The sequence below is a fragment of the Chenopodium quinoa genome, unplaced genomic scaffold (assembly GCF_001683475.1).
Source record: "Chenopodium quinoa cultivar QQ74 unplaced genomic scaffold, ASM168347v1, whole genome shotgun sequence".
NCBI lineage: Eukaryota > Viridiplantae > Streptophyta > Magnoliopsida > Caryophyllales > Amaranthaceae > Chenopodium > Chenopodium quinoa.
The window spans coordinates 4,328,933-4,351,649 of NW_018744469.1; the positions used below are offsets into that span (position 1 = coordinate 4,328,933).

At 35.0% G+C, this 22,717-nt stretch overlaps 1 protein-coding gene across 3 annotated transcripts; it reads right to left on the reverse strand.

Annotated features, from left to right (window-relative positions):
* Positions 1-3,435: 3,435 nt before the first annotated feature.
* LOC110697582 lies at positions 3,436-21,536 on the reverse strand. Of its 3 annotated transcripts, none has more exons than XM_021874957.1 (7): positions 19,662-21,535; positions 14,510-14,565; positions 8,093-8,365; positions 7,710-7,946; positions 6,605-6,724; positions 5,865-5,993; positions 3,436-3,802 (listed from the first exon to the last, which is right to left on the reverse strand). In XM_021874957.1, exons 1-7 carry the CDS (start codon positions 21,427-21,429, stop codon positions 3,737-3,739), a joined length of 2,649 nt encoding a protein of 882 aa, XP_021730649.1. In that variant the 5' UTR covers positions 21,430-21,535; the 3' UTR covers positions 3,436-3,736. The 3 variants fall into 3 exon arrangements, with proteins under 3 accessions (XP_021730649.1, XP_021730650.1, XP_021730651.1); XM_021874958.1 differs by having other exon boundaries at positions 3,676-3,892; positions 19,662-21,534; XM_021874959.1 differs by lacking the exon at positions 5,865-5,993 and having other exon boundaries at positions 3,676-3,892; positions 19,662-21,536.
* Between the last annotated feature and the right edge of the window lie 1,181 nt (positions 21,537-22,717).

Genomic DNA, 22,717 nt, shown 5'->3' on the forward strand with positions numbered 1-22,717 from the left:
GGCTGGTCTTTTTGGCAGGGATGTTCATGGAGAAGTTTGACGTAAACAAGTACGCCAAAAATCTGAAGTTATTTATGCAGCCGGCTGGTAGGTTACCAAACCACCGTTGGGCAATGCCCTTCAGGGTTGCCGGGAAGCATCGACACTAGGCGGCGTCATCCAACCCCTGTAGATACATGAGGTTGGAGTATGCCATTAGGTGGTCTTCCGGGTTGGAGGTACCATCATAGGAACCTACCAACACATTCTTGACATTGGGCGGCTGTGCCGCCTGAGTTATGTCTGGCGAGAACGCCGTAGGCTGTTCTCCCAAATTAAGCAGACGCAGCTGCTAATTCGTGGGTTGGAACTGCTGCTGCCCATGACCCCCGAAGAGGCCTGGTGCAGAAAAAGGGGATCCACCCGGTACATATGGCGGACCATATTGTCCCGGCTGGATCACTTTGGGACCAGATCGCGCGGAGGGTTCGCGAGACTGAACCCCTTGGTGTGTTTCTAAGGGCCTGACGGAGGCACTGCAGAAACTGTCAGGGAAGGTCGACGTTGAGGCTGACGCAGACAACAGCTTATTTCTCTTCTCCTAGAGAAATGTCCGGGCATCAGAGAAAGTTTTCTTGGATCCATCCGGTTGTAGGTGCCGGATGGCTTTTCTTTTCTCCATTTGAGGGAAGCGGAGCCTATTTAAGTCGAACTGGGGCCCCTCCCCCACCTTGGGCTTTGGATGAGGAATGGGCACACGATCTTTTAGAGCCTTCTTCCCAGAGGAGGAAGGCTTCTTGGCCGGCTGACCCTTCTGGGGGGTGGCTAATCGGATGAGATTCTTTATCTCGCCTTTGAAACTATTCATGAAGGTCATGAGTTAGTTTCTCGTGACGGGAGCAGATCCCGCTGCTGCCTGGGAATCCCCAACCGGCGTACCGGTTGTGTTGCTTGGAGCAGCTTGGTTCTCACCTCGTTCCTTCATTTCTTTGGAATGGGTGCGTTTTGTTCTGAAGGACCCGTCTGGGGCCACATAGGTGTCGATTTCATAGTCGTCACCACTTTCATGGTCCGTGTGGACCTCAGGCTCGGCCAAGGGCCGTTTGTCTGGATTCGGTGGTACAGTATCATAAGTCATCTTGGAAGTACTCTCCCCACAGACGACGCCAAATGTTTCGGGGTTTTCTGAGATGTCCTGCGGGAGAGTTACAATTCCGAGACTGAGCTGCTGATGCCTGTACCTGCAAGATCACGAAGACTCCGATTGGTAGGAGCTCCGCCTCCGACGATCAAGTTAGTATACGTACAGGAGGTAAAAGTACGAAAATGGTAAAGTATTTCTCGCTGATTAGGAGAATTCCACAATTAATATTGCTCGGTAATTGTGTTTGTATTTATGAATACCCCATTAATGAGGTTTGTCCCACTATTTATAGTGGGGCAGACAAGTCCCCCATGCAGGGTTCCAAGGACACGTGTCAATAGGGGATTGGAGCCCTGTTGACTAATGGCAATACGCCACGTGTCACCAGCCCATTGGGCCACATGTCTAGGGTATTTTTACCCTAAATATGTACAATAAATTTCCGGAAATTTTGTCAACAACTACCAATTTAAGTCTCCACTTTGAAAACAACTACCTTTTAAATTTTTTTTTTTTTAAAACTACTACCACAAAATTGTATAAAGTTAGAGTAGCACTACCACATGTAAAATTCCGGCAAGAATCTCCAGCAAGTGGGTCCCACTTTCTACTTTTCCCTCCAATTTGACCATGCGAAATTACCTTATTACCCCTCTTTTGTTTTACACCCAACTACCTTCCCTTCTCTTCATTTAATTCCCGCCTAACTCTCCCCTGCTCTCTCATAAACCCCCATTGTCAAGTATCTCTGAAATTCTCAGAGAATATTCGCACTTTCTCACCTCACACTCAGGTCATTGAATTTGCCCCACTGTTCCTCACGTTTTCTGTCTCTGTCGCGGTGGTCCAAATTTGCAACGAAAGTGGAGTTGTCGTTTCCACTTTGGGAAAGTTGGAGCTTTAATGGAGAAGGGGAAGATGGTGACAGCGGGTGAAGGACAAATTCCACTTAAAGTCAGGATGAATTGGACATGATTCAATTTGCAAATTCCTGCAAATACAGGGATAACAACCAATTAATAAACCCTAATGTGAATAAATCCATTCAATTTACCCAAAAAACAAAAAATTGCAAAACCCTAATTTCCCCAATTTTGAACCCAAATTAGCATATAAGATTCTCAAATTACCTGAGGTAGCTTTCAAGAAATTATTCCTCTTGCTCAATTGGTGAAAAAAGGAAGAAAATTTGAGAAATTTTTTTGGAAATTTTGTTCAATTAACGCTCGAACATTTGCAGTTATATACAGAGGAGAGAGAAAAAAAAAATTAGAGGGAAATGTAGAAAGTGGGACCCACTTGCCGGAAATTCTTGCCGGAATTTTACATGTCGTAGTGCTACTCTAACTTTTTACATTTTTGTGGTAGTTGTTTTAAAAAAAAATAAAAATTAAAAGGTAGTTGTTTTCAAAACGGAGACTTAAATTGGTAGTTGTTGACAAAATTTCCTAAATTTTCAGCATTATTAAATTAATAAAATTTGCTGTAATTTGCTATTAAATCATCAATTTCAACCATCCAATCCAATAACACCAATTTCCAATCAATACCCATTAATTTCTAAAACTAGGGTTTCAAAATTTGGGGCTTTTTTTTGCTCTAATTCAAAATCCGAAAAATTCATTTTAACAATCAAACATAATTTCATCAAAGATTCAATTCAAACATCCCAAAATTATAATTATAATCATTAAAATTAATTAAGAGTTTGTTTTTTTTTAAACACACACGCACGCCGAGAAGGGGAGAGAGTAAAGGACGGCCGGCTACCACCCCCCGCGGTTGCTGCTGCCGCCGGCCATGTGCTGGTGACAATGGTCGGTTGTGGTGTAGTGGTTGCCGGCCACCTTGCATGAGGTGAAGTGAGGGAAACGGGAAAGGGAAAATAGGGGAGAGAAAATAAATATGAGAGAAAGAGAGTTTATCTTGGGTATGAATAACCTTTGGACAAAATTCTAATTTTGTTTTTAGGTGGGTATATATACATCTCTTTAAAAACTCTCTTCTTACTCCCTTTCTCTTTAAAAATTTTGTTGTCAATCACAAAGTAATGACTTTTTTCAAGTTATTAGGGCTAATATAACATAAGTTTCCACTAGTAATCTTAATTGTTGAATTGTACATTCATTATTATGAATTAGAAAAACGAGAGGCTATACTTCCTTTATTACACTAAAAGTGCAACACTCGTGTATTTTGGATAATATCTTACTCCTGTTTATCATCATTAAAATAACCATTCACCATTTAGCCTTTTGCACTTTTTCCTCTTATATTAGATATTATGTCCATTTTAAGTGTTACAATTTTAGTAAAACAAAAGAAGTATATTCCACTTACATGTATCTTATACTTTATAATTTCATACATTAGATGGGTCATAAACTAGGACTTTTCATTGTTGAATCGAACAACCCAATAACAGGCTATCAAAACCAAAGAATGGTACTTCGAATTATTAGAAATTTGCCAGGTACCATTTATGTACAATACTTACACAACTATGTAAACTGCAACTCTGATCGGGAATGTGATTCTTCAGTTGAATTCTAATCCGGTTCCTCTAATATAGAAACAAACAAATATAAGTATCAACTCTTCCTTTGGGAGCCATTACAAACCAGAACAAGCTTGGTGATGCAGCTTCGGAAAAGGGCCTCCTCCATTCAACTTTCCTTGCTATACAAATAAAGTTATCAACAACTCTTCCTTTGTCAAAGTCTATAAACACAGTACTTCACATTTCAATCATGCATCACAATAATACACCTGGTAAATGACAGACATTAATTAAGCATATACGAAGTACTGTTTTAGAATAACTGACACAATAAAATTGACACAATTCCAATGCATGAGGTTGACAGCAAAAATTTATTAAATTAAAAATCAGTAACATTTAATTTTTAAAAAAACTTATAAATCTTCACAATAATATTTTACAAGATATAATTGTTTTTAATACTTCTAAACATGTACAGTCCAAGTTAGTACAAGAATAGTGGGAAAAAAAAAATTAAAAATGTATCACTTAATATGCAATAAAGGGAGTATGTTCAATATAATATTATCTTGGTTATATAATAAATTCACCCATTTCATAATTTTTGTAACCCTTTCACTTTATTCATTTGTAAACGCATTCAACAATAGTACCTCCCTTATCTCACAATATACTTTTTTCACTCACTCTTTCTTATTATCCACAAACTGTCTTATACACAACAATTTTACACCTTTCTTACGTTGTCCACCTCTTTTTACACCCACTTACATTTTTACACTCTCTACTGTCCTAATTTTTTGTGCAAACAATAAATTTTAGGAAAATTTGTAAAAAATAAGTCAATCTTTGTGAGGTTAGCTCAAAATAAACTCAAAATAAAGGTCAGCTTATTTTTAGTTAATCAAAACATTGACTTATTTTGAGCTAACCGGGCAAAGGTTAGCTTGTTCTTGACAAAGTTTCCTAAATTTTAAGACATTATGAAACGGAATTGATATACAATTAAGAGTTACAACGATCAGAAGATCAAGGGGAAGCTACCTAAAAAAGGTAGTAATGACTTTTCCAAGTTCAAAGACATTGAAGATTCAGAAGACCAATCTGAGATCCTTCACCATTTTAATGGCTCTCAAAGAAATCGGTAAAAGTTTGCTTGCTTATGTTTTCCGTCCAACTAACTCTAAAATCATGGCAATCCAAATGGTTCAAATCTTTCAACAAGACTTGGCTCCATGACTGGGCTAAGTTCAACAAAATGTGTCATTTAAAGTTACCCTATCATCGTAATATGATTACTCTTAATGTAATATGGAGTAATTTAGTTGTTAGAATAAGTACTATGACGATATAACTTTCCCACAATAGTTATAAGATGTATAACTAGATAAAGAGTACAATCTAGTCCCTCTGACTTATTTATGTTAATACTTTTAAGATCTTAGTTGTTGGAATAAGTACTAGGCTTATCCTTCTTTTCGAGGTAGGAAACAATTTAATTACCATAGGTTTAGGAGAGGCAACAAATGGGAAGTAATAGTTACTCCTAGGAAATGAAGTGTACTAACTCACCTCTCATACCCAAAAAAAAAAGGTAATGGAATGGTTAATTTATTCTGTTTCCACCACTTATAAACACTATCCCAAACATGCTTTGATTATTTTCTTTGTAGACTGATACTTAGTATAGCCTGAATCAAGATTAATGTTTTATATATTGGATAGAAAATCAACCCCAACAAAAAGATACGGGAATGTGTGTTATGGTAACACTCGTAATATCACTTTAGGGTTTTTTTTTTTTCTTTACCCTTCTTTTCTTTTGTTTGTTTTCATTTTGTCTTAGTCTCTATGCAATTATTTAGAAGGTTTAAGACGTCTGTTTTAAACAAGTGTTCCAACTATGTCATTACCACAAAGTAGTGGGCCAGTCAGTTGCCTTTTAGAATAAGGATGTATGGTAAAAACCCTTGCAGATTCTGGGGGCAAGGGCACATATAACTGCCTCGCCCCACTGTGGCCTATATGAGAATCACCTCAGCCACTACTGAGGGAATAGGGTTTGCTTGTATAGCCTGATCAGTAGACAAGGCCTTTAAGCAGAGTTGGGGGTGGGGGGAAGGGTGATATTAATGTAAAATGTCAAATGCTACCTATATGCACTTTGATCAATCCATAATAATGCTTTTGATACTCTGTATTTGTTAAGTGATTGCCAATGTCAATGAAAAGAATCACCTTGACAAGTTTGTTAGCATATCCAACAAACAGAGCCCCTTGTACACACCGTATAGCTGTTATTACAGAATCGCAAGCAATAGATCCAACTTCTAAAATATCCATCTCAGATTCAGATCCTGTTATCTCCTACAATATCATTCATAATTGTTCAAGAAATATCACATGGAATAAAAGATAATTTAGCAACTTCTTGAATGTTAATGGATAAGACTACCACTAGCAATGTTCTAGGAAGGTAAGGCGGATGATACAAATGTCATTCATAGTACGAACATGCCTTGTAATTCCTTTTCCAAATGATGAATTTATTATACAGAAGCTGAATGGCAAGTTAACTCCAGAAGAATAAATTCAATAGTTTAATAGGTAGTGTGTATAAGGCCTTCTCTCTTCACCCTATATTTACTGAGCTCAATTACTTTTTTTATTTATTTATTTATTTATTTATTTATTTTTATTATATACTAATTTCACTAATATTAATTATTTTTGCTACAATTAAATTATTTACATTGAATTGGAATTAGTTTACTGATTCGTTTTTATATTTGTAATTTGAAGTTATGAATTTTATAGATTAAAACCTATTTTTACTTAATGGCCAAATTAACTAATTTTTACTGAACAAATTTTTTTTTTTACTGAACATAACTTATTTTAATTGAACTTAAATAATTTTTGAAGAGAACAAGGCCTAAGTTACAATGCTATTGATCGTCTAGATTTTGTAAACATACCTGGACGTTTATAGTCCGGCCCCATCCTCCAAGAAAAAGCCACCTCCCATCCATTGCAAGAGCAAGAGTGGCCCCATTTTGGATTTTTGTTGACGTTTTAAATTCATCATCAACCCACATCTGCAAAATTTGAAGTCAGTTTAGTGTCACTCAAATAGATAAAGTAATAAATATAATAAAATCTAATTTGCTTGCTTCCCCCCCCCCCCCCTCCCCCCTTCTCATCAGAGAACAAAATAATTCCATCTATTTAAAATATACTGGCCACGAGTACTAGAAAACCTAGAAGAATCATTTCAGTGCTTAATTTGCAGGTTCCCATAGAAAGAGTCAATGTTTAATCCCTTTCTCAGACACTTATGTTGCTTGTGTAGAAAGCCCTTGCCTATAGAGTATAAATGCTGTGGAATAGCTAACATCTCCCAAAAAAAAAAAAAAAAAAAAAAAAAAAAAAAAAAAAACTTATAATTTGATTATAAAATATAAATATTGCTTGGCTAATCCAAAACATTAGAACGGAGGGGGTGGGAAGAAGAAATGGAAATATCAATAAGCGTAAGAGCAATTTTCACTAATATTACGTAGATAAGTGTCAGAATGAAAGAACTGGAACAGGAAGTTCTAAAAGACATGATATTTAACACATCATGTAAACAAACAGTAGCCAAAAAAAGAGATCTGTGATGCAAATCCTCAGCATTCAACAATATGATATGAACATTTAGGAAAGAAATATATGGCAGGAAAAACAGTTAAGTGCGAGTAGCTACTAGGCAGCACACTTGTATTCTTTACGGAGGTAGTTCTAAGACTGATTTATTGCACAGAGTATATTCTTTTGAGGAGTTAGCTTTATAAGAAAACTATAATTAATTGGTTGGTCAATATATATCTCACCTTTTCAATGTAATAAATTATGATAAACAAGCGGATTATTGCTCATCCGAAAAAGAAAGTGCTAGTTGTCAACAGGTATTAGCAAGGACAAGAGAATGCATTCTATACTTCAATTAATGTCTATAAAAACAGTACGTAGGGGATTTACAATACTTATTAATTGTTGTAACCAAATGGACCAAAGAAAAGTAGGGTTTGATTTCAACACCTTTATACAGCCATTCTCATGAGCGGCAATGATCATATTTTGGTCCACAACAAGAGATAGCACAGATGACACTGTCCCAGGAATGTCTTCACCAAATACTGCTAGAGGACTGTGATCGTGAAGACACCACAATCGAACGGTACCATCCCAACTTCCGCTGTACAGAATTCCATTGCACAATGCTAGGGTAGCAACCACTGATTTATGACCCTCCATGCTGCACAGCAGGGTATAATCCTGAACAATATGAAAATTTTACAGGTTTCATGACTATACTGAATTGCTGATTAATAATCACTTAACACCCTTTTAGAATACTTGTAAAAATTTCCTCAAAAAATTAATTAAATTAAAAAAAAAAAACAGCTGTAAAGATGTCTCACCCTTAATGACCAAGCTTTTATCAACCTGTCACCACTGCCAGTGTAGAGACAACCAGATTCGGAAACAGCTAAGGCATGAATGCCACTATAACGCCAATCTTTTTCCTCATACCACTTCTTCAAGGGTTCTTGAGCTAAAGTCTCATTTATTTCCCAGGCATATATACCACCTCCACTGTCAGCACTGATACACAGAGGCGTTTCTTGATTTAAAAAGACCAAAGCCATGACTTTGTGCTCATGACCTTTAAACGTATGCACATGCACAAAATCCTGCCCCAATTAAATCAAACAATAAGAAAGTTATAGGTGGGATGATGGAAGATTAAAGAAAGAATAGATGAACTTTAAAACATAAAACAGGAAATGGTCCCACATAGTAGCAAAACACATGTTACTAGCACAATCATGGCTTTTCCTTTTGGTAAATATTTAAAGCAATCATTATGCATCGAATGAAATTTGAAGAGACAAAGCATGTTTCTTTATCTTATCCTAGCCTTTAGATTCTCAAAGACCTTATATGCTTAAGTGGTAAATTATACTTCCTCTATATTATAATCTACTTGCAACATTTCTGTTTTTCACGTTTGCCAATGCATAACTTCAACCATTAATATCTTTAGTAATGCATGTAAAATTTATATACTGCTATTAGATTTCAATAAAATTATACATTGAGACGGATCTAACAAGATCTCATATGACTACGTTTTTCTTCAAGTATATATCACAAAATTTAGTTGAAGTGGAATATGTGAATAGTGAACACTATAGAAATGTTGCAAGTAAAAGAAGATGGAGGAAGTAAATACATACTTATAATTGAATAAATATCTCTGCTAAGCAAATCTCCTGCCTTAATCCAAGTGGAGGATGAGAATCATAGGGGATTAAGTTTATATGATCAAATCCTTATTCTCCACTTCTGTTCAGTCCTTCCTTTGTGGGATTCAAAAAGCATGGAAAAAAATAGCTTGAATGGTAATACATTTTTGCCATCCCATAGTGAATGAAAGGGATGATCTCGCCAAAGTAATACATTTCAACATTAATTCTCTTCTATTTGAATTTTCTTTTTTTTTCTTTTTCTTTTGTTTTTTTTTTTTTTTTTTTTTGTCATACTGTTGAAGTGTGCATAAGTGGTATCAAAGCATAGCTTGTCCTCCAAAAGTGGAAACTAAATTAAATATCACACACTTTGAGCTCAAACCTGTGAGCTTGAATGAGAAACTTTACCCTGATGAAATAAAGGAACAGAAAGGAAATCAATAGAGCGAAACTGCAGCCCTAGGTGCAGGGAATTACTAGCTTTATGCAAAAAATTAAGAGTCAGGGAGCAAGTTCCAGCTCTAAGAATTCCAATTGCAGTATGTTTATGAGGGAGAGTATATGCAACAGAAAGTCTGAAGCAACTTGATCAAGAGATTACCAGTGTTTCTGAGGATGATGGCCTCAATTAGTGGCATTGGCATATGAATTCAGACAGCACAGATAACTCCCAGTTAGCTTGATCAAAGTCTGGCTCAAGCTTGGTTAGATCCAAGCCCAAGCCAGCTCTGTAAGCTTCAAAGCCAGACCGAAGCCTATGCCAACTGTCACGTTTTGCAAACAAGTCAAGCTTCCACCCTTTTGCATTCAAGCTGGGTTCAAGCTTGTTAAGCTTTGACCTGGCCCTCTAGGTGATCGAGCAATGTAAGCTGAGCAAGATCAGCTTGAACTTGAATCAACTTAGTTACACCCCTAATCAACACCCTAAGATTGATGAACAAATTAATACAGATACTAAAGTGGAGGGCAGGAAAATTCTAATTCTATAATAATAATTCCTTCAGCAGAAGGAACAATGAGCCACTGAACTCAAGGTTAAGAGGTCTGGCAACTTCTATGACATGTCAAATAAAATGGAGGCCAAGAGTTGGGAAATCGGCATATGTCATGAATAAGATGCTAAAATCAGGCTCCCTTCATGTTTATTCTAATCTGACCAGACACATGAAAAAAATAATAAGGCTTAAATGGTAATCAGATATACGTTTGCAGGAACTCTGGAAGTCTCCCTCAGTTCAGGGTATAGCTGGTAGACTTACATTTTGACAGAATTCCAGGATCTGTGATAAGACTGGAGTTTTTACAGAAAGTAAAAATAGGCAGTTGTAGAGGTAAAATTCTGATAAAAGGTTATGAGCTTTTTGAGGCTAATTTTTGTGAGGGTAAATGAGTGGAATTTTCAATATTTAAAAGGACACATCTACTTGAATGGATGCAGCTGGATCCCAAGGGGGTTCAAAGGAAAGAATGAAACATCTAAAACTCTAAAAGTTCTTTTAGTCAAACATCTATATTTCATAGATTGGAGAGGGAAAAAAAAAAGATTCTAAAAGAAAAAAATAATGCATCAAGTAATTCTGCAAAATGGAGGAGGTTACACAGAAACTTGTCACCACCCTAGATCTGATCTATCCAGAAGAACTTAAGCAAGGTTTGCAGTTCATGCCTAGTGTAGAGAGCTTTTCGACACTGCAACTAATTCCAAAATACCTAGATTCACTTCTTTGTTCATTCAGGGAAATATGTTAGAAGATTGAGAGGGAAATAAAAAAACGAATGCAAATCTCGGAAAAAGTTTGACAAACATAGAGCAATGATGTAGAATTTAATCACACAGCATTCCACTATTCCACAAGCAGCATTTTTCTTGTCTATTACCTCCCTTGAATTTAAACATGCTTTGGGAGATTAATAGCATGGATCAAGAGTTGATTGTAGCTAGAAGCTGAATAATAGCAGAATTTTGAAAAGTTGCAAGCCAAAGAATGATCATCTAGCTGACAGTATTATAAATATGGAAGTGAATGAGTTTGTTTTAAGCTCTGGTTGGTCAGACAAAACTAGTTAGAAACTGAGAAACAATTGTAAGATTGAAAGTTCAATGAAAACTGCTATGCTAGCTAATTATAGATATATGTTTGATGAAGTCACTTGATGTACTAGCTGAAATATTTAAATGACAACAAAGGTGTTTTAATGTTTTGCAATAGTTCACCTTCCTTCCACTTGCTTTAGAACACCATTTGAATCATAAGCTACCAAAAAGTTGCAACTATTATAATGCCATTCCGTACATTATTAATCATAACCATTACTTTCTTTAGTGTAGGCTGTTGGACAACTAATTAGTAATAAAAGATGGAAGAGAGAGAGAGAGAGAGTGTGTGTGTGTGTGTGGGAGGGGGGGAAGGGGGGGGGGAGGGGTAGGTGGTGACTATATTATTAGCGTATGAAAAATGAATTAGGAGGGGAAATGTTTGATAAATGTCATACTCTTCCATGGAAATAAAAGAATTGACGAACTAAATATCAGTTAGCAGAAAATATACACTATAATATACGTCCATGACTAACTTTTCAGCTTTTTTAAAAATTATTTCATTGGTCGTTTTGATTGTTAGTCCATCAGTCCCTAGATATAAGCCCCATTTCTCATTTGGATGGGGTCCATCATTCACAAAAAATTTTAAATACACATCAACAAATTGTAATAAGCTATTAGCTTATTAGATCAAGTGGCTTGACTAACTGATTATATTAGCTGGTTTGACTAGCTAATTGTATTAATTGTTTGTACAAGTGTTTGGTAAGTAGCTTTTAGCTAATAGCTACTTGATCTCGTAAATGACACAAGGACATAATAGAATTTATTGTAGAGTATAGTAATATACATCTATATGGTGAATATTTGAAATAAGATACTAGCATAAAATATACTTTAACTAACACAACAATTTGAAAAAGCAATGGTTCATGCTCTAACAGTTTTTAAATATACAAAATTCCCAAGTTATTGATCTATTACCAAATTAATTGCAATGTCTTACTAAACTGCAGAAATGATGGAAAATAACATAAATTTACTCATATTTATTTATTGAAGTTTTCGCATAATAAGATGTCATACTTAAAAATAGTTATTTCAAGGGAATGAATACATCTCTTTTTTAATATACATTTGTATTTTATATATCACTATGTTTTATTAAAAAAATAAAATTACAACTAAAGACCTCTCCATACTATTCTTAGAAAAAAAAAAAAAAAAATCCCATTTGTGATCTACCTACAACAAAATTAACCAACCCTTTGTTTCCTTTTGGCTCACCAAGTCACCCATCATTTCCTTCTTTTCTTTTCTTTTTTTTTATTTCATCCTTCTCTACCATTTTTCTCTTACATGTAACAAAAAATCGGTAGGTTAAAATCATCCAATTACAAATACCCTTATCTCCAAAAGGAATAATTGGTCATCTATTTTTTTCTTTTTTTTCCCTTAATTCAATTCTTCTTCCCTCACTTTCTCCTAATTTTCAACCCAATCAAGAGATCCACAAAAATAAGCATAATCAAAGGTGGATTTTTATGAGTTTCCCAGTGAATGAAGCTCCTCCTCCAATCAGTAGGAAAAAAGAAAAAGTGTTCTTGTACATTTGTGAATTTATATAATTTGTTAACGGTTACAAATCAGTCCCTTATTTTGCTTTGGTTTGAGATTAATTTGGGTAAGCATGCCAATTGCAAGGATTTTACAAAGCTCTCATCAGAGAACACTACCTTTACCAGCATTTCTGAATTACCTGTTTGGACCTTAAAACTCTAGTTGAAACCTCTAGTCACAAAAACACCAGAAATAGCTTTTAAGGCTTGTCAAATAGCTAATTTGGCCTAAATAAGCTAAAATCTCATAAAATCGATGAGTGCCATTTCTGACATTCAAATGATATTAAACTAGAGAGATTTAGGCACTTTTTGAGCTCCTTTTCTAGCTAGTTTCTCCTCTCTTCCTTTACCTTGCATGCTTAGGCAGTTAATGAGGGAAATGCATGTATATTCAATTTCTTTCTCCACTTTGTTGGTCTTCCCCTCTCGTTCTTTCATTCTCATTGCTTTAGTCGTGTGCAGGAAAGGAGGCTGTTTCCGAGGATTTTTGCTAAATTTATAGCCATGGAGATAGCAAGAAGTGGCTTGGAAGAAAAAGAATTCAAATTAGGCTAAGTAGCAGGTCATGGCCTCATCGCGTCCACATTTCTTTAGAAGCATGTAGAGGAGATTTTTGTCTGCATAGCTCACCAAGGGTAGCGCGGACGCCATTGGAATAGATTGTTAAATGATAAGAATCCGACCTTCGCTTGTTGTTACAGTCTTCCCACCATTAATGATTATTCTCTTGAAATTAAAGATTGGGGAGGATATTACCTTGAAATTGAGGGGCCCTTTCAATTTTTAGGGTACGTTGAAAAATGAATCCTTGCATATTACAAAAACCAATGTCACAGGTGAATCGGGAAAAATATTAGCATTCACAGCAATTTAAGGGTTTATGTTAATTAATTTTTATGGTAAAAGGATTAAAATTGGGGCAAAAGGAAATTGCATTGGAAAGGAAAGAATATATAAAAGAGGGATTTTAGAGAATAGATGCATCCTTTAATGACTAAAGCTTTGGAGGAAATGAAAAAGATGAAGATGTATATGGGAAGCTTTGGGGCTCCATGGTGTGGAATTATATGAAATAAATGAAAATGGTGTTTTGGAGAAAGAAAGGAGTGCAAGTAGAAGAAGATGAGTGTAATTAGAAGAAACAGTTGTCACTTGATTGGCATGCACGGGTCAACACCGAACAGATTTGGTTAACGCTAGTATAGAGTAAGGTTTCATCTTAAAAATAAAAAATAAATTGTTTAAGGTATTAATTTCCCCATAATCTTTTTAAGATGTTATTTCTACCAAAACGCTCCATATAGAAGGTTGATTCTAACAAATTTTCCTAAATTAAAATGTAAATGAGTTATTAGGAGCAGTTAATGCCAAAAGTTATGACTCGTCATTATATCACTATAATGTAGAAGGCATCCTTAACCCTATATAAAGGAGTCACGTACTTATAAAAAAGATACGCTTCCTCTATTTTCATTACTTGGAACACACTTGAAGATATTAAACTAAGTAAATGGACAAATTAATTGAAATAACTTTACCACCGATAAAAAGACAGTGGTTTAAAGTTATATTTTATTCATTCCATTTACCATTTTGAATCACTTCCTCAAATAACAAGCCAAAGAAGCATGGTGCAATTAAAAAAAAAACTAAAAAATAAAAACATAAAAAAAAAAAATTTAAAAAAAAAAAGTTAATGACACATCTTACTACTTTCTTATCACTACTTGTATCAAATACTACCCACTTTGCTCTAACATTAGGAAAAAAAGATAGCATTCATGATGCATTTATTCTCTTTCTGGAAACTAGAAAATAAAAAATCAGGCATATTGAGGAAATATACTATAGGTACAGGAAATTTCTAAACATATCACCCAGAAATTTAATACATAAAATCAAGATTGAATCAAATTAATATACCTGTAAAGACCACACATTGATTGTTTTATCAAATGATGAGCTAAAAAGATACCCTCCTACAAAAGAAAGAACACACTTCAATTTTACACATTAAAAGGTGAAACAGAAAAAATTTCTTTTTATATCATCTCCAAGCTCTACCATAGTTCTTTATCAGCCAGGGTCTTTGTTCCCTACAAATATTTCCAGGTTGAAGATTTAAAATTATTACTTAACAAGGGATAGTAGATCAGGGTATTGAAGAGTTTTCTCCATAAGTGACAACTATACACAAAGATGGATATTGAAACTTCACCAGAGGTTTCAACCATCACATCAGAAGCATAACAAAGCTAATAGCTTATTTCAGCCCAGTAAAATTTACAAACAGCAATCATGTTTCTATTTTCTCCTATGTTTCTTGTATGATGATGAGTGATATTTATGTCACCCTTAGTGTAAGAATTTAATTACTCTAAGCAATTTTCTTTATCATTTTAGTTAGTTTTAATCACCTTGTGTTCCTTTATCAATTTTATATGTAGCATGTCACAAATATTCATTTTAGCCGTTTTGTTCTCACTTTTTGTCGGTTTTGCTCAAAATGAGTTCATTCAGAATGTATTTTTATATGTACACATGCTTGCTTGTGAGTTCATAGCTTTAGAGCAAAGATTTGAAGTTTCGATAAGGGGAAAGGGAAAATTAGAAGTTCATATATCTATGATGCTTGATCTTGAATTTTATAAAGCTCAAGTGCATGATTATGATAATATCGTTAAGTCAAAAGAGTGGAATGATGAAATTAGATTTTAAGAGTGCATGACGTCAAGGAATTTTGACTTTATTCCCCCTCCTCTTGATCTATACCACTAATCATTTTCTAACCCATCTCATTTGAGTCATGGAGAGAAGCTATTTGTGAAACTATGTTTGCAATTCCTTCACCTCATATCCCACTTTAAAGAAAGCTTTATCTTATTGAGGACATATTTAAACCTTTTTAGGAAAGTTTAGATGTTTTGAACATAACACCACTAAAATCTTGCATTTCAAGGCTTAGTGATGTAGGAGAAACTATGTGTGAAACCATATTTCCAATTCCTTCACCTCTATCCATTTTAAGAAAGTTTGATCTAATGTATTCCTATTCAATCCTACTCACATTTTGAAATCCTTATTTAATTTGCATCACCTAAAGAATAACAATATGAGAGCATATCTTCCTTTTCTTCTTTAGAATTTCGTTTTCGTTTTCATTTTGATTTTTATTATTCTTATTTTCTTAATTTTTCTTTTGATTTTCATCAATTTAGGCACCCTTGCCCCAAACAAACATAAAGTCGCATAGATCTTTTGTACTTCAAGTACATACTTATAATCTTTGAAATATACGCCAAGGCATTTGACAACCTCTTGTGATCATTATTTTCTAGTGGGGTCAAACATAATGGCTTAAATTTGTTTCATAGGAAGTAAACCGTATTATATTTCTTTTATTTTATTTCATTTCAATCACTTTGAATCTTCGTTTGTTCAAAACACCGAGTCGTAGTTTCGATAAACAATCATACATTGAATTGGATCAAGAAGAGAGAAGAACAATAATGCTTTAGATGTTTATGCGAAGCAAATCTCCTCCCTTTGATTCTCTATGTTAAGGCTTGAGTTCAATGTTTGATTCAAGCTTAGTGTAGGTAATCTATATTGTAGTGGTGGTATTTTGATTAATTATTGTCATCCATAATTGTATGTGAATTTCCGTTTCATATTTTTATATTATTGAATGATTACAAAAAGATCTTTGTTTTACTTCGGGCAAATTTGAAGTTTTCATTTTGCTTCACTCTCGACTTGGTCATAATAGCATTGAATTTGTGTAATCTTATGCTTTTTGTCTAAATGGGTAAAAATTTACACAGTTTTAAAAGTCTAGAGTAGACTCTGTGATATTGCATGATAAGGTACTCAATTTAGAGCTTTGGTGGTTATGAAACCTAAGTTCATGGTTTGTAACTTAGTGAGTGGTGTTGTTGTATATAGTTGCTTTGAAACCTAAAAGCTAGTGTTAGCTATTTGTGAGTGGTGTTGTTGTATATAGTTGCTTTGAAACCTAAAAGCTAGTATTAGCTATCCTATGGTCCTACATATCCTACACGTCAAGTTCCAAACTACCCTATCATCACAAATACTTATTTTAGCTCATTTTGTTCTCATTTTAGGCTCTCTATGCTCGAAAATTCTCCATCCTCAACATATTTCTATTTTAAAACATACTTGTTTGTGAGTTTATGGTCTTAGAGTGAATATTAGACAAAGAACAGAGTAAGATGAATATGTCTATCAACAATGTAAAGCTTCAAGCCCTTAGCCGCGTTAACAAAGAGGGGTTACGCTAGTGGTGGCCTATTTTCCTATTTTTTGCCGACCCTAAACGCGTCCACTTCACCCACAAACGTGACTTTAGTGAAACCCAATTTTGAGCAACGTGTTTCCGTGGACAACTAACCAATTTGGCAAAAAATTTGACCCCTACCGAAAAAAATAACTTAAAAGACAATTTAATAAAATAAAAAATTAGCCCCATGTGACACTGGTAATAAAAAAAATTAAAAAAAAATAATCTAAGGCAACATTTGGCCTAAAAAATCTAAAATTTTCTGACACAAACTATTAGCAATTGTCTTATTCAGTTTGTTTATGTGGTTTTATTTCTCCTATTTATTTTTCCCATTTAATTTTCCATCCATTTTTAAGGAAATAAAAGTTTGGAGAAAAAAAAATGAGTTTAAATATTAATTTCACCATAATTTTCTAACCATCATTTTTAAATTGCACCATTTGATCTGGGCACAAAGATTAAGAAAATAATTAAACAACAAAAGTGTCCATGTGACTACAAATAAAAGAAAGAGAGTTTGGTAACAAAGGTAAATATCAAATTTGAGTAAAGATAGGATAGGCATTTACTAGGTGGGGCTACAAATGCTAACACTGAAATGGCCCTGTGCAATTTTGTTAAATTGGGTCTTAAAATTATTTCTTTAAGAAATGATATTCTACTAAATTTTATGATAAAATTGAAGAATAGATTATTGATTAACAAGTTTTCTCTATATTTTGTATAAGTACATTTTAAAAACTGGGGCCCTTTTATAGTAGTTTCACTTAGGGCCCTGTGCGATCGACCGTGTGAACACAAACAAAAAGTGTATGAAAGCATACCAAATATAATAATGGTGCAATTAATATGCAACGTCCTAAATAAGAAAATGGTGCTATAAAAAAATAAAATAAATAAAAAATAAAAAAAGCAAAGAAAATAATTAAAAGTGGGGTTGGAAATAAAATTGGGTGATCGGGGATTTAGAGAAATAAAAAGGGATAGAATATTAGTTAGAAAATTAAAAATATGAAGAATAAATTTAAAAAACACATACAAATATTAAATTGTGCATTTTGAGGTGTTTATCAGAAGAAAAAAAAAAGAAGATTTTTTTGGTCCAAATGGTGTCTCAGTTTTATTACTTTAACCAAATTGTCACTAGAGTTCAATTTTTTTACTAATCAGGTCAATTCAATGTTCAATGTTTTTGTAGTTCATAATTATAGAGAGTAAATGTTTATGAAAGACTAGGATTAAAATAGAGGACTAACCTCCGAAGCTTAGAAATTTAGAGAGAGAAAGTGTGGAAACTCAAAGTTGATAAAGGAATTGGAAAAATCAACAAATACCATGAAAATATCATAAGTTACATTGATTAATCAATGAATAATTCATTCTCAATCAATCAATGAGAATTTCACTCTCTTTCCTTTCAAAATGCATTGTTGGATTTGTTCCTCTTTCTACTTCAATATCTCATGCTTAGCACAAATTGAAATGCTTAGATTAGATGTTATAGCTTTCATCTTCTTAATTTCTCATACATTTGAATTGAATTAAAGCTTGTTAATTTTTTACTCTTTGAGTTACTTGTAGAATTTTGATTAGGGATTGGATGAGACACTAGTTATGATTGAATTGAGATTTCAAGATTGAAACTGAGAGATTTTGCATTTTACTTAATTGCTTAATTGAGCTATTAATTTTTTTTTGGTATAAACATAGTTGGAAAAATAATGATATAGACGGGATTTGATCCATCCCCCAAGACTTTAACCAACTAAAGTAGTTTGTATCCACTTATTTATTCATTGTTACACTCGATCACGTAGGCGTTGCTTAGCTATATGGAGTAGGTTGGATTTGTTTTGACATGGAAGTGTAATCTTGTGAAGCCTATAGTTGATCTATGCTTATTTGTAATTTGACAAAGAGATACATTCAGCGAAAGCCTTTGTATGTTCATCATTGAGAATAGCTTCATATTCAGGAGAAATGTTTTGAAGTAGCTTAGATGATCAGTTTATCATCCTTGTAGTGTTTGAAATATCCTTGCTTAATCTCACTGTTCTTAATTTCGTGATTAATTGGAGCTTGAACACATCCCTATTCTCTTTTGCTTTAAGAGTCTTATAATTGGTAATTTATATAAACTCTTTCCTGCCTAGCTTATTGCTTCTTTGAAACAAATCAACACTCTTTAGTATTTTGTGGAAGAATGAACCTTACTTATCACTTTACTAGAGATAGTAGTTAAGTTTTGTTTGAATTTGGAAGACAATAACAACCTATTGTTCCCTAGTCATGTGATCTTTACTTTCTGGTCAGGCTTGCAGTGTATGTAACCTATATAGTATTAAGTTCAGCAGACTTATCTGTTTGAAGTCAGGAAATTGGTAATGCATCATGTACTCCACTATGATTGCTAAAATTGCTGTAGAAAATTTGTAATTCTGTCGCAAGTTGCATAACCACTATACTGTGTGTACAAGGGGTTCTGTTTATTAAATATGCTAACATACGTATCAAGATAAATTTTATTCATTGACATTGGCAATATTGTTTCTCTTTATAGACTTACTAAACAAATAGCAAAACAATGTTATGAGACTGACGGATAAGTATATACTGTAATACATATATGTGTTTCCTTATGGTTTTTTTTCCTTGAGAGCTTTTTGGTTAAATCATTGTATACTTATCAGACCAAACAATAGCTATCTTTTAATTATCATGGAACATTATAAACCGATACAAATCACAATAAGCACATAGTGGAAATCTTACCTCCAACACATAATCCTGTTACACAATCCAGATGGCCTTGCAAAACCTTACATTGCAATTTACCAGCAGATAGTCCCTTAACAACATTATCAACTGTATTTTCCCCCACCAGATTACGGTTTGGTTTACAATCATCATGTTCCTCGGGTAACTTGGATATTCTTGATTCGTTTCTTGCATCATTTAAAATATTGCACAGCTCTCCCAAAGCCAAACATTGGCCAATGTTCTCCTTCATGGATCCACTATCCAAGCTAGAGACATTATTAATAAAATGGTAAGATCTCAATCCTTTGATACACTTCCACACATCAGTTACAAGTGGTCTAGTTCCTGGATCAAAAGCCAAGCATTTGAGCAAAATCTCATGTACTGATGCATATTCAGTACCCACTGACGGCTCCAACATAGCATTTATCGTTTCTATCCACTGAAGATAATTGATTTTATACTCAGAAACTCGCTCATTCTTTCCTTGAAAGACAAATTTCAAGTAATTGTACATCTCTACAGAAATCTTATTCCCAATAAGGAGATTTATCAAAACACAGGCTAATAACCAGCTATCAGATTTATAACAAACTGGGTAACTCACATCATTTTTATCTACCTCAATATTTTCCCTACCAAGCAACTCCATCCACACCTCTGGGCTCACAAATGCACCCATGTCCAGCATATTCCCAATAAACAGTTCAACGTCAAAACCATCGATTTCCCGCCCACCTTTGATTCCCTCCACAAAACACTGACGGAACTTCCTTCCCATCACCAAGGCCTCGCCTATATCAATGCAAACATGCCCAAACTCATCAAAGCAAAGGCAAGACATATTTAAAAAACCACACACAAAGCCTTCTGAATGCAAACTGATAATAGCTTCACACAAGTCAACACCAATTGACCCCAACAAACACCCCCATTCCGTGTTATATTGATCAATCTCATATCCTAAATTTCCCGAATTCAAAAACCCATTATTTAATTTCTCAGTAACTAAATAAAGAAACCCATCATTTTCAACATTGAGCCAAAGCCCAAGAACCCTGCAAACTCTAGAATATTTCATGGAAACACCCAAAATGTTACTTATTTCATTCCTTTGATAATCACTCATCAAACTAAGGACCCTCATAATTTTACCCACATAACTATACTCCAACAAAGGATCACTCAACACAAAACGCCCAACTTTAACAAGACCAACCACATGATTTTCAACTAAACGACACCGCATAATAGAAGATAAACTCAAATCCACAAAATTGGAACTAATGTTAATTCTACCAGTAGTACTGACCAATTCATCCTCAATCGAAACCGCGCCGTAGGGAAGAATCCAGTCCTTCCAAGCAGAATACAACTCCTCCGACCATATTCGAGGTAGAAAACGACGTCGTAAAGAGGAATTGTCATTAAGAAGGGGTTTGTTGGAGTTATTCTTTTGGGGTTTTGAGTTGGTGTGTTGGTCTTGGTCTCGGTCTTGGTCTTGGAGGAGGAGAGAGAAACGGAGGAGGTCGATGTTCTTAGGGAGTGCGGAGGGGCCTTGAGGATGAGGGAAGTTGACGAGCTGAGTACAAGATGGGCAGCGTAGGGTGTGCGGGAGGGTGATAGGGCGAAGGAGATTGAGGTGTGCGAGGCAGGGCTCGCACGCTGAATGCCCGCATCCGAGTACGCGGGGAATTGTGGTGTCGCCGTCGTAGGATTGTAGGCAAACTGGACATTCTGGTGGCTCCATGCCCACTTGCGCTGCTGGTGTAGGTGTCATAGGGTGTTTGTTTTGGAGGAATACTGAGAAGGGAGTTGAAGTTTTACCTGTTCGAAGGTGGTTGTAAAGCCGTCCATTTCTGCTGATCAATGTAAACCGTTTATATGAATGTTTTTTTTAAAGTGAATTGTTAAACCACGTCCGACATTTACCGAGTAACGCCATATTTTAACATGAATTTACAAACATGCCCCTATTATATTTTAACATGACTTTATAAACATGCCCCCATTGGGATTTGTTAAACATCGCCCACAAATCTCTACGTAAAGCCCATAATTATTTTTACTTTGACGCTTTTGCCCTTTTTTCTAATGTTTACCCAAAACGTAATTCTCTCTCACAAAAAATGTGGAGCAGGACTGGATCGCCGAGGGACACTAGAAAGTCGTCATAGTCGCCGGAAAGCAAGGTACTTTACGGTAAAAAATTACGAAATGTTGGCCGGCGTATGGCCTTACCGCCGCCACCGTAGCGGTGGCATCTGGCCGGGAAGCCTTAACCGTGGCGGTGGCGCTTGGGCGAGACACCGCCACCATGGTAGTGGCGTCTGGCCCAGGCGCCACAGCCACGGTGACGGCGTCCCGGCCAGACGCCACCACCACGGTTTGTAATTTTATGTTTTTTAATTTTATTTAAAGTTTTTGTTTTTTTTTTTTTGGTTTTTTAACTTTGATACTAATTTGAAATTAAATATGTGTTAATAATTTCCAAAAAAAAAAGTGTTATGTTTTAATTTTATATGAATACTTTTATACATAATTATGTGTTAATTTTGTGTTAAATGTGTAAATTTAGAAATTAAATGTATTATGCGTTAAATATTGAAATTAAATTTACAAATAAAAAATTTAGAAATTACTTATGTGTTAATTTTGTGTTAAATGTATTAATTTAATCTTTATATAATTATATGTGTTTAAGGTAAAATTACCCATGACAATTGGACCAATCCGGGCCTGCCACGTGTCCACCATGTGGGCCAATCAGCGTCCGCCACTTGTCACCCTGAGAGGTCTAACATGGACTAATCAGGCCACGCCATGTGGCCCATAATCTGCCAACTTGGAAAGCGGCCGCCACAGGCCTGAATCCCGAGGCAAGCCCAATCAGTCCTAGGTTTTCCCAAAAAACCTAGTATTGGGCATGTACTTCGAGGCTATATAAACAGGTCATTATCCTCCATTAAAGGGGAGAATCATCTCACCAAGAGAAAACTATTCCCACGTGCATACTAACTGTTAGACCAAACTTAGCATTAATTGCACACCTCGATCGCTCCTCTCCT

Excerpts from the sequence above, each read along its gene's own strand:
- LOC110697582 (XM_021874957.1), bottom strand. The coding sequence starts at position 21,429 with ATGACACCTACACCAGCAGCGCAAGTGGGCATGGAGCCACCAGAATGT. Across the intron at positions 14,566-19,661 it reads AACAGGATTATGTGTTGGAG|GAGGGTATCTTTTTAGCTCA; the intron begins GTAAGATTTCCA and ends TTTCTTTTGTAG. Across the intron at positions 3,803-5,864 it reads ATGCTAACAAACTTGTCAAG|CAAGGAAAGTTGAATGGAGG; the intron begins GTGATTCTTTTC and ends TTATTTGTATAG.